Genomic DNA, 12,291 nt, shown 5'->3' on the forward strand with positions numbered 1-12,291 from the left:
CAGTGTCTAAAATAACTTTGATTCTACTAGTTGAAGCAGTGGTGTACATTTATTTTAGAAAGTATGTATCCCATCCCCATTCATCTGGATTGAGGTGTCTTTGCTTTGCTTTCACCTCTCATTTACATCAGCTATAGGCAAAAGCCATGAGGACTTCTCAGCCGCTCTGTCTGTTGGATACTTCTTCAGTCCTCTGGGAGAATTTCTTTGCAGCATTGACAGTGACCACTCACTCCATTCTCCTTAAAATTCTTTCCTTTTTTTTTTTTTTTTTTTTTTTTTGGTCTTCTGTGAGCCAGAGCTCTTTCTCCTGGTTCTAGTCCTGCATTGCTGAACATCCCTTTGTCATCATCCCTCTGACTCCCTCCTCTGCTCTTTCCTAAATATCCCAGTTTTCTTCTGTGGGGTAGCACCGTTTTGGTTCTCCTCATTTTGCATGCCCTGCCACACTGTTGTTTTAATTTCCAGGTGTGTGGGCTGCTTCCAGATCTAAAGCTCCAACCTCAATTTCGTTCTTCTTCCCTAGTTAAGGGTAACAGTAACAGCTAACACTATTGAATGCTTACTCTGTACTCAACGTAGGAGGCTTGTTCTAAACACTTAGATGTATTCATTCAGCCCATCCTGTAACATCCCTATGTGTTAAGATCCTTCATTATTCTCATTCTACTGCTGAGGAAACCAATGCAGAGGTGGTAAGGAATGTGCCTAAGGTCCCCCAGCAATTAAGTGTGGACTGAGGACCAGAACCAGGAAGGCTCACCCCAGAACCAGTGCTCCTGCCCACTGTGTGCTCTGCCTTTCGGTCTGCTGTTCACGTCGTCCAGTCAGTCCCCACAAGCCTGTCAGCTGTGCCTTTTTAGTATCTCTGCACAGTCACCCCCCGCCCCTGCTCTATCCCCCTTACTCTTGTTTCCTGCTTTAATGAAAACCTCCAACTGGTCTTCCTGTTTCCAGCTTTGCCACTTCCAGGTGTCCTCCATTTCACCCACAGAATTAGGTTTCTAATATATGAGTCTGCCCATGTCTCTTCTTGGCTTTCAAGTGCTTCAGTGACAATTCATTGTCAAAAGGTACAGCCCAACCTCCTTTGCCTGGCACATCCTTGCTTTTGTCCTCTGATTCCTCCCTGCTTGTACACCCTTACCTCAGATCACTTCCTGCCTCACACCCCCCTCTTAGCCATGCTGAGCCACGTGGGTGTCCTCAGTCACAGGTTATTTCCTGCTTCTTAGGAACTTGCCCATGAGTTTAGCTGAGAATATATTTTTCCTTTTGTACATTGGATAATCTCAATCCTATTTATTCTTCAATACTCAGCTGAAATATTACCTCATCTCCAAAGCCTTCCTGTATTTTCTCCGTCATCTATTTAACAAATATTGACTGTGCTAGACTCCAGGGATACAGGAAGTGAGTGAGACTTACCTGATCCCCACTCTCAGGGCAGAGCAAGGAAGACAATATAATTAACACAGTATCAGCATAAAGCATTTTCTTCTATGGAAGCAAGAAGTGGGTCTTGGAAAGCTTCCTGAAGCAGGTGGTATTCAAGCTGAAACTTGAAAGGCTGTTAGAACTAGCCAGGTATAAAGAGGGTGGCAGAGGGTGAGGAAGGAATTCCAGGTTATGAGAGGAGAATTGTGATTATGGGCCAGGGATTAGCAAGAACATGGCATGTTCAAACACCTGAAAGAAGTTTATTAGGCTGCAACAGTGCAGGGGAGGGTGTGCATGCAGGGGCTGAGTAATATGTGGTCGTCAGGGAGATGCAGATTAAAACTACTACAAGATACTATCCCAAACACCTTAGAATGGCTAAAATCAAAAAGACTGACAACACCAAGGCTTGAAAAGAATATGCCGCAACTGGAATTCTCTCCAAAGTTAAATATACGTCATGTGACCTGGGAGCTCCTTCCTAGGAATTTATCCAAGAAAAGTAAAAACATGTTCACCAGTGTTTTGGTGAACAGGAAACAGTTCAAATGTCCATCAATAAGATATTGGATTAAAATTTTGTGCCATATTTAAACAATGGAGTACCACTCAGCAATGAAAAATAATGAGTTACTGAAATACACAGAAGTATGAATGAATCTAACAAATACATTAGCAAAAGAATCCTGACACCAAAGAGTATTGTATGACTCCATTTTATGAAGTCTGAGAGTAAGTAAACTAATCTATTGTGATATAAATCACTAAGTAAGAATGTCTTTTTTGTTGGCGGGGGAGTAAGGTAGGAGTTGATTGGAAAGGGGCAGAAGGCTCTCTGAGTTGATGGGAATAGCCTATGTCTTCAGTGTACAAATATCAGTTGTTTTGGGTAGTAACAGGGGTATAAACAGTTGTCAAAATACATCAAACTGAACACATGTATATTATGTGTTGTTATATCTCAATTATAAATACTTTAGAAATACACTACATCCATAAACATAATGATATATGTCTGTTTATTAAGATGGAAAGATGTTCATGGTATATAGTACTAAGTGAAATAAATTGATTAAAAACTATGCCTACCATAACCCTTTATGCATTTATAGCAAGATATTGAGTGGATTTTTAAATTTTATTTTTCAACCTCATATATTTTCTGGTTTATTTGAATGAACAGTTTGTTTTAGAAAAGTGAGAAAATGAAGTAATATTTACTATACAGTGAAATATTTAAAGTATATCTAATTATTAAAACTTAACAAACTATTAATTCAATCATCTAATATAAGAAATATTCTTAAATAAAATTTTGTGACTATTTTATGCTATAGTTTTGTTTGTTTTTAGTGCTTAGAAGAAATCAGGGTAGTATAACATTTATAGTTCAGAAAAAAATTTTATTTAATTCATATTTTAATATAAGCCTGAATATATAAAGGGTATACAATGAAAGGTAAGGTGTGACTACTCCTGTCTTCTTGGCATCTAACTCTTCTCACAGGAGGCAGCTACTTTGACCAGATGCTTATCTAATTTATAGATACACAGGAAAAATATGTGCATGTACATATGTGCAAAGACACATACATATTATACAAATGATAGCATGACATGCACATTGTGCTTTTTTTTTTGAGTGCATCTTTTTTTTTATTGTGGTAAAATATACATAACTTAAAATTTACCATTTTAATGATTTTATGTGTGACATTCAGCGGCATTACATATATTCACATTGTCTTGCAACCATAACCATCTCCAGAACTTTTTCATCATCCCAAACTGAAATGCTGTACCTGTTAATAATTCCCCTTCCCCTCTGCCCTGGCAACTACCATTCTGCCTTCTGTCTCTATAAATTTGACTATGCTAGGTACCCCATATAAGTAGAATCATACAATATTTGTCTTTTTGTGTGTCTGGCTTATTTCACCTAACATAATGTCTTCAAGGTTCATCCATGTGGAAGCATGTGCCAATTTCCTTCCTTTCTAGGACTGAATAATATTCTATTGCATGAATATACCATGTTTTGTTTTTTCATTCATTCATCAATGGACGTTTGGATTATTTTTACCTTTTGGCTATTGTAAAAATGCTGCTATGAATATGAGTGTACAAATATCAGTTTGAGTCCTTGATTTCAGTTCTCTTGTGTATATACCCAGAAGTGGAATTGCTGGATCATATAGCAGTTCTATGTTTAATATTTCACAGAAGTCTCATACTGTTTTCCACAACAGCTGCACCATTTCACATTGCCACCAGTAGTACCTGAGCTTTCCAGTTTCTCCACATTCCTTATCAACACCGGTTTCCTGTTTTTCTTTTCTTTCCTTACTTTTTTTTTTTTTGGATAATAGCCCCTAATGGGTTTTGTACCATGGTTTTTAAACTTAATATATCTTGGAGAACCTTTCAGGAACCTTTCTTTTTAAAAACTCTATAAAAGTGTTTGTTATGAGTGGGCCTTAATTTTTTTTTTTTTAACATCTTTATTGGGGTATAATTGCTTTACAATGGTGTGTTAGTTTCTGCTTTATAACAAAGTGAATCAGTTATACATATACATATGTTCCCATATCTCTTCCCTCTTGCAAGTGGGCCTTAATTTATGTAACTTCTCCTGATTAATGGCCCCGTAGTTTTGTTTCTGGTCTTTTGTGAATGCATAAAGTGTATCTTTATCTTTAGTGTATATAGTTATCCGTTGATAATCCTCAGGGGGTTCCTTGCAGAACCTGCCCCAGATACCCAAATCCTTATATAAAATTGAGTAGTATTCGCATTTAACCTACGCACATTCTCCTGTGTACTTGAAATCATCTTGAGATTACTTATAATATTTAATACAATGTAAATGTTATGTAACTAGTTGTAAATACAATGTCAATGCTATGTACATAGTTGCTAGTGTGTGGTAAATTCAAGTTTTGCTTTTTGAAACTTTCTGGAAATATTTTTCTTTTTAAAATTTTCCTTCAGAAGTTGATTGAATTTGTGGATGCAGAACCTGTGGATATGTAGGGCTGACTGTACAGTGCTTTTATTTATTTTTATGTATTTTCTGACTTCATTTTAAGGAGCATAGATAAAAGTATATATGCGTTTTAAAATTTGATAGTTATTGCCAGCCTTAAGTAACAATACCTATTTGTAAATATCCTTGACATCACATGTTACACAACTTTTTGATCTCACTGAAGTTTTAATTTGCATTTCCTCATGAGTGATATTAAACTTCTTTTCATTTGCAGGAGCTAGTTATTTCTGAAATATCTGCTTCATATCTTTTGTTTGCTTTTCTTTTGGGTTGTTGGTACCCTTTTCTAGTAGGCACGTCCAGATTTAAATGGCGAGCAAAACAGATATGATTCCTGCCTTCATGAGCTTACAGTCTATTGAGGGACAAAGACAGTAAACATGCAGATGTGTTATTAAATTTTGTGATAAATGCTATGAAAGAAAAATTTTGGATTTTATGAAAGATAACAACTTAGGTGGGGTTTGGGTGGAGTGTGGTGGCCAGAGAAGGCTCCTGATAGATCCGCTACGAGCCAGTGAGGTAAATACTGGGAGGAAAAACATTCCAGACAGAGAGCATGGACTGCAAACTCAAAGAAAGGGTATGGCTGGAATGAAGTGAGGAAGAAATGAGGAGATGACTCATTGGTCATCTGTCCCTCGTATATTCTCTAAATGGGTGTCTATAATACTCAGAGGTATATGATCAGTTTCCCCAATTATTATGTGAGTGGTTTTTAAAACAAATCTTATTTTTACTCTTATTAGATATTCCCCACGAAAGTCATACGAGTCAGATAATCTGATGAGCAAATGCTTTTAGCCTATTAATTGATTCATTGAGAGCCTCCATCTTTTTTAATTTTCCATTTAACTAATTTTTTATTTAAGAATGAATCACCATACATCATCTTGTATTATTTCATATTTCCCCACACAAATTCAACTCGTTTTCTCATGTAAAATTAATTTGTGATTCTTTGAAGCTTGCTAAATAATGCATTGTTTGCTACTAAGTTATCTGTAACAATTTTCCCATTAGGGAAAAAAGCTCTTTGAGACTGTCCTTCTGTGTGTGACTAAATTTCAAATGTGTGCTGTGTCTACATAGGGGAAAAAGTGACTCTCAGAAAATGATTCGCAACTTCTTGTGCTTGGCAAGTAAATTCATAAATGTAAATTCTGGATCTTGGGCAAAGTGAGCTGTGACAGATATACTCAGCTTAATTTTGATCAGTATTTTCTTAAGTCTTTTATATCAGATTCTCAAGCAGAGAAATTGTAGAAACAGAGAAGTACATAATGGCTTACAAATCAACCAATTAAAAAAGTAAGGGTGTTGTGAATTGTGAAAGTTAGTGCCTGTTTTCCTATTTTCTGGATTTGCTGCACGTATATACTTCTTTCTCTCCCTCTCTTTCCCAGTCTTTTCATTTGTTTCTGGATCTCTTGTTTATTAGAAAATATTAGGAAGAGCATTTATGCAAAAAATTTGCCAGAAACCAGAGCGTCTCTTGGTAGAAATTAAGCAATAGACCCTATGAGGTGGGCACATCTTCTTTGATTTTGTACTTCACTTTTTTTTTTTTTCAGAGTTAGAACAGTGGTTGTTATTGGGGAATTAGATCTGGGTAACTTTTATTTACAATTTTCTGCATCCTTTCACTTTTATCATTAAAACAATAGGCATTGCTCTCCTAAAAGTAGTATAAGTAGTATGCCCATTTTCTTTTTTTTCCGAACAACCTTCTATTGAAGTATAGTTGATTTACAATGTTGTGTTAGTTCCAGGTATACACAGCAAAGTGATTCAGTTATGCATATATATGTGTGTGTGTGTGTATATATATATACTCTTTTTCAGAGTCTTTTCCATTATAGGTTATTAAAAGATACTGACTATAGTTCCCTGTGCCATACAGTAGGTCCTTGTTGTACTCCCCTGACAATTGCAGAGAACTAGCTCAATTCATGCTTGTTGAGCACTAAGTGAGTGGAAATACTTGGAAGCACCTGTACTTATTCTAAGTAACTTTTTCTATAGGTGTTTCCCATTACCTGATTTTTAAAAAATTACGAAGGTGTGGAATATACAGCTTGCAGTCTGTCTTAATTTTATTTTGTGTTGCTAACAATGGCGATTTTAAATATGGTACCTTTTGTAGGCTAACATAGCTTTTCTGCTATTGCTTATAAATATTTTTCTCAGTATTTCCTGGAGTGTTGTTTCTGTAAGACTGTCAGGCCTACTTTTTGTACCTATCACTACCTGATGATGATGGTGGCTGTGCTTTTCAGTCATTAGGTCAGTGTTTTCCTCATGTATATTTGGACCATTTTGTTTTCCTGTCATTCTTCAGGTGCTTCTTAAGTGCTTATCACATATGTTCTAGAAATCAGGGGTAAACGTGGCAAATGTGTGCACTTCTGCAGTTTTTATGTGTGCACGTGTATTTTTTGTTTGTTTAACTGGTCAAGTGGCATGTGTTTTTGCCTAACACAGTGAATATTTTATATCAATCCTGACCTTCCTGCCTGTAAGAATGTCTGGTTTATAATCTGGTTTTCACCATTCATATGTATAGACTAGGGAGAACAGGCGGTTGAGTGAAATAGGAGTACTCACTAACCTGATTATTTGGCCAGGTGTCCACTCATTGTCACATTGCTTCATATCTTAAATCATGTTGTCTATTTTCTTCCCTTTTGTTCTACCTGATTAGAGAAACTTTCTTAAGAAAAACTAAAACCTAAGTTCTTTCTGGCCTGATATTATAACATCACTTATGCCTCTTGTGACCTCCTCATGTAGTTTTTATTAAAAACCTGTGTGAGCCATTTCAAATATCAGTCCTTTGGTTTCCACGACATAATATTTTGGCTTTCTTATGAGTTTGTTTTAAATCACTCAGACTGAAGATTAAAAAAAATAAACAAACCGCAATCCATTCTTCCCCACTAATTTAATGGCTATTTTAATAATATAAAAATTTTTTAAATTTATTTCTCAACTTTATATTCTGACGTACTGATGTGTCCATTTCTGAGTAAGTCACAGTTATATGGTAGCTTTTTAAACTATGAAAACAACTTTTACCAAGGAGAAGTGCAGGTTGTGCCTCATTACTCTTTTCTAGAATGTCTCAGGTCATAGTCACAGATTTGACCTTTTTATCTTTAACATTTCTTTTCACCTCAATTTCCTCTTATATTGTCCTTCTGCTTGGTCCTTAACTCTCCTTTTGACTGTTTTCTCCAGACTTCCCATCATTCTCTATTTCATCTTTGTTTCATTCCTCCAAGACTTAATTTTATATTGGCCTTTTCCCCTAAACTTAGTTTTCTTTTTCAGTTAGGTCCTTTTGGCTGCCTCACTGTCACATCAAATAGCCTTATCCAAATTTATATTTATTACTGCAAAATGATTCCCTTCTCAACTGAACTGCACTGTCTATGTGTATTAACACCACCACCCCATTAGACCCCTGGAATCAAAACCCTAAGTCATTCGTACTTTAATCCTTTCTTCTATGTCAAGATATTTCTCAATTCCCACTGATGCTTCATGAAGCATCTCCTCTCTCTCCCTCCCCGTTCATTTCTCCTACATGAATCATATTCCAGGTCATGTCACTTTATACCTATATTATTCACACTCCTTTTTAACTAACCTTCCCTGTTCAACTTATTTTGCATATGTCTGTGAACTTCATCTAATAACAAACTTTATGTTACTACTCATTTTAAACTGAGAATCTCATTCACTCATTCCCTCTTCATCTAACAACAGAGAGTACCCATTAAATGCCAAGTAAGCTTCTCAGTGCTGGGCCTGGAAAAGTGAACAAAACATGTCCTGGTCCTTGTTCTCTTGGAGCTTATGTTATAATGGTGGGTGGGGTGAGGAGGGAGAGGAAGCAGTAAATGAACAAGGCCATTCTGGTTTGTGAAAAATACTATTGTGTGATAGAGTGTGGAGGTACAGTGGGAGTGTTGATTTAGGCTCTGTGGCCCAGAGACTTTGTGGGTGTCCCAGAGACTTTTATTTGAGCTGAGAAATGAGGGCAGCTGGGATCAGCCATGTTGGGAAAGATAGGAGAGAAGAAAATAGATAAGAAAATCCTGAAAAACATATTAATGAGTGAGAGGGTTTCATGTCTCCCCCATAGTAATAGATAGGATAGTCTTTAAAGTAATCATTGTGTACAGATAAGAACTCTGTACACAATCACAGTAGCATCTCAGGCATCATGCAGAGGGGGAAGGGATAAATTATTCACAGATAGAGCTGAGGAAATATAATATGTGTCATTCTTTGCTTGGTTGGCTGTTTCTTGGAGCCCATTTATGCCTATGGGACAGGGAATATGTAGCAAAATAAAACTGATATAGGTGAGAAATTCCATCAGTGGAGTGATTTTTTTCCATTTAATATTAAGATTACTTAATTTATAGTTTCTATTCTCTATTCAAGAGCAGCAAAGCATTTGTTTTGACCAATTTATTTCTGATATTTTCCAGAAGATCTGTTTATTGGAATACTGAGATAAGGAGGTCAAGTTTCTATATTTGATGACTAGAGATTAAGTCCCAAATCTGTCCTGACATCTCAGGCTTCCAAATACTGCTCATAGGCATAAGGAGTGTGACTGGTCCATGGCTTCCAGGGTGTGGCTAAATCAGGCAATCACCAGAAAGACAAGAAGAACTAACTGTAAGCAAAGTCCCATAGGCAGTAAGAGTGGGACAAAATAGCCTTGGATTTAGTTGTGTTCTTAAAGAAATACAATTTTCAGAAATTTCCAGCTTCTTTCTTACAAGTTCTTGATGTGGGCCTGTGAGAATCTGAGGTTTGACTGGAACATTGGAGTTTCTTTAGACACTATATAATGAGCCACCATATTCTCCATATGAAATTGTATTATTTGGTGATCCCCATGGTAATATAGAAGTAATCTCTTTTTATTTTATACAAGGAAATCACTCATGTATTCATTCATTTTTAGAAATTGTGTCCATTATCCACTCTGTCATTGGTTCTATGATCATGCATATATTTGAAAAAATTGGATGTTCTGTTAATGCTGTGGCTTCTGTTACATGCTTTGTAGGAAAATGTTTATTCTTTATGCCTCTGGTCTGTTTCAACTAAATTTGGCTTGGTGCTTGGCTGTTAGCTATAGGCATTCCGTGATGTTTATCCTTATTAAAGCTGCTTTTGCTTCTGAAATTTTACATCGTTTTCAAAACCACCTTGTCGCAAACTCAGAAGTCTGTGGCACTTAAAAGGCTTGCTTAAGTTCTGGCCATTTACACTTCCTCAGGTAGTTCTTCAAATTTTTGATAGTTGATGATTTTTTTCTGTCTCTGAGGAAGGTATCTTCTTGTAACAATTTAGTTCTCCAGGGCTGTGGTCTAGTTACTTTGTGAAGTATTATGGTAAAGAGCACTCAATGAACAGATGATGATAATGTTAGAGCTTTTGGCTCAATAATGAAAGATAAACTATATAGCCTACATTATAATCGACTGGAGCAGGGTGCTTTATAATGTTTTCTGTATTCCCAGAAGCATGTGATATTTACTAGCTTTACTTTTATTTTTATTACTTCTGTAGTTTGCATGATTAACTTATCAGTGTCAGAAGTACTAAAATAAGTCCTGATTTTTCAGCATAGGTGTAATGAAACAAATATTGTGCTTAAAATGACAGTCCTCCAATTAACATTCATCAAGCATATACTCAGGTATTTGCTAGGTGCTCGGCCAGATCCAGAAGTAAATCAGACGTGGCTGCTGACATCAGGAATCTTTGAAGTTGTATGGGAGATTATACCCTTATGAAATAGAACTGGCAGAGTGACCTGCATGGCTTTGCCTAGGGCAGGAGGAGCAGATACTTTACTAAGGACGCTTTATCACCAGGGTCCCAAAGTTGAAATTCATCCACTGGTTTAAAAAAAAAAATTAACAACTAGTGTGAATACTGGTTACATGTAAAGGCTGTCTCTAATGTTTATGATGTCTTACATTTTTATTTGAACTTTTCTTATATATGTGAATGTAAACTCTTATGTTATTTTCTCCCTAGTTTACTAGAAAACGGTCAGTTTGAAATTGTGACAGGTGGCTGGGTTATGCCTGATGAAGCTGCTCCACATTATTTTGCCTTAATTGACCAACTAATTGAAGGACATCAGTGGCTGGAAAAAAATCTAGGTATGTATTCGTATCTTTCTCTTTCATTTGGACTGCTTTGGAAAATTAATTTTGGGGAATGTGAGATGGGGCTTTTTATTTTTTTTAATAACTAATTTTTCTAGCACTGATTATTACTGAATAATTTATTTTTTTATTGATTTATGATGTTTCTTGGATCATAAACTCAGTTACATAGATATAATATGGTCACTCTTAGGGTCATCTACCTTGTTTCACCTATTTATCAATTTTACCTATTTATTAATTTTAGTATTTTTTTCTAAAACTATCCCCCTGGGATTTTAATTATATATTAGTTAAGACACTTGATCATAAAAGGCAAAAACCTAGTTTACTAGCTTAAGCAAAGAAAGAAAAAAGGAGAGAAAAATGTTAGTTTTGTCATTGAGAATTCCAGAGATAGGGTAGCTTCAGGTAAGGTTGGATCCAGAGGACTTAGATTATGTCATCGGGATACTGGCTCTTGACTCTGCCGTAGACAACCAGGACTCTGATCTTCTTGGTCTAACAATTAGGAGTTTTCCTTAATACCTTACCTAATTGACCCACTTTGGGTTAGGCGCTTATCTCTGAGCCAGTTTACTGAGGCCAGAGTTAAAGGAGCTGAAATCCCTGAGGCCTGGTTAATTTGATGGAAATGATCATGTGGGGAAAGTGGTTTGGGGCAGGGTCAGCCTTGCCTGAACCATGTGAATGCATCCTCCATGGGGAAGAAGTATCCTGTTACAGCAAGAAGTGGGGAAGGGTATTCTGAACTGATAAAATCAGATGTTCATACAACTCATAAGAACATAGGACTACTGGAAATCTTTGTGGTATCGAATATTTGCATTCTGCAACATGGTATGTAATTGTTTTCAAATATTTCATATCTCTCAGTACAATTTTGTAGTTTATGGTAAATATACATGTTTTTATTGAAGTTATTTCTAAATATTTTATTATTTTAAAGTATTCTTCTGTTAGGGATAAAATTCCCCCACCCCCATTAATATTTTGTTTACTTTTTATTTTGGAATAATTTCAAACTTAAAAGTTGTAGGAATACTACAAAGAACTCCCATAAGGCCCCCAACCAGATTCACCAGTCATTATTTTGACACATTTGCCTTATTTTTTCCTCTTTCCATATTGTTATTGTTGTGATTGTTATAGAGTAAGTTGCAAATATCATACCTGTGCTGAAAAGAGTTAACATAGCAGATCTGAAACTGCTATCCTTAGAAAGATCTTGCTTGCAAAGTTCGCTGTTGGCTGGTGTCTGAGGACTTGGATTTCTTAAATGATGAGTGACTCACTGTGTTTAAACTATACAAACAGGCAGTGTATGCTAAACATTTGTTTCCCTTCTGGGAGTCTAGAATCATATTATGTACTAGACAGAGGGTGCCTGCATGACCAGACCCCAGTAAAAACCTTGGACACTGAGTCTCTAGTGAGCTTTCTGGGTTGACAGCATTTCAGGTATTGTCACCATTCACTGGTGGAGTAATTAACTCATCCTGGGTGATCCACAGGGAGAGAACTCTTAGAAGCTTGTGCCTGGTTTCCTGTGGACTCTGCCCTGTGCCTTTTCTCTTTGTTGATTTTGCTTTGTAT

General features: G+C 36.2%; 1 protein-coding gene across 1 annotated transcript in view; it reads left to right on the forward strand.

Moving 5' to 3' along the window:
- The window catches only part of MAN2A1 (mannosidase alpha class 2A member 1), a 161,888-nt gene that overhangs the window by 53,275 nt on the left and 96,322 nt on the right, over positions 1 to 12,291 (forward strand). The window contains exon 5 of the mRNA XM_030869905.2: positions 10,562 to 10,689. Coding sequence (XP_030725765.2) covers positions 10,562 to 10,689 — 128 coding nt within the window. The remainder of the gene's footprint in view (positions 1 to 10,561; positions 10,690 to 12,291) is intronic.

The sequence above is a fragment of the Globicephala melas genome, chromosome 3, assembly GCF_963455315.2.
Source record: "Globicephala melas chromosome 3, mGloMel1.2, whole genome shotgun sequence".
In the NCBI taxonomy this organism is placed as follows: Eukaryota; Metazoa; Chordata; class Mammalia; order Artiodactyla; family Delphinidae; genus Globicephala; species Globicephala melas.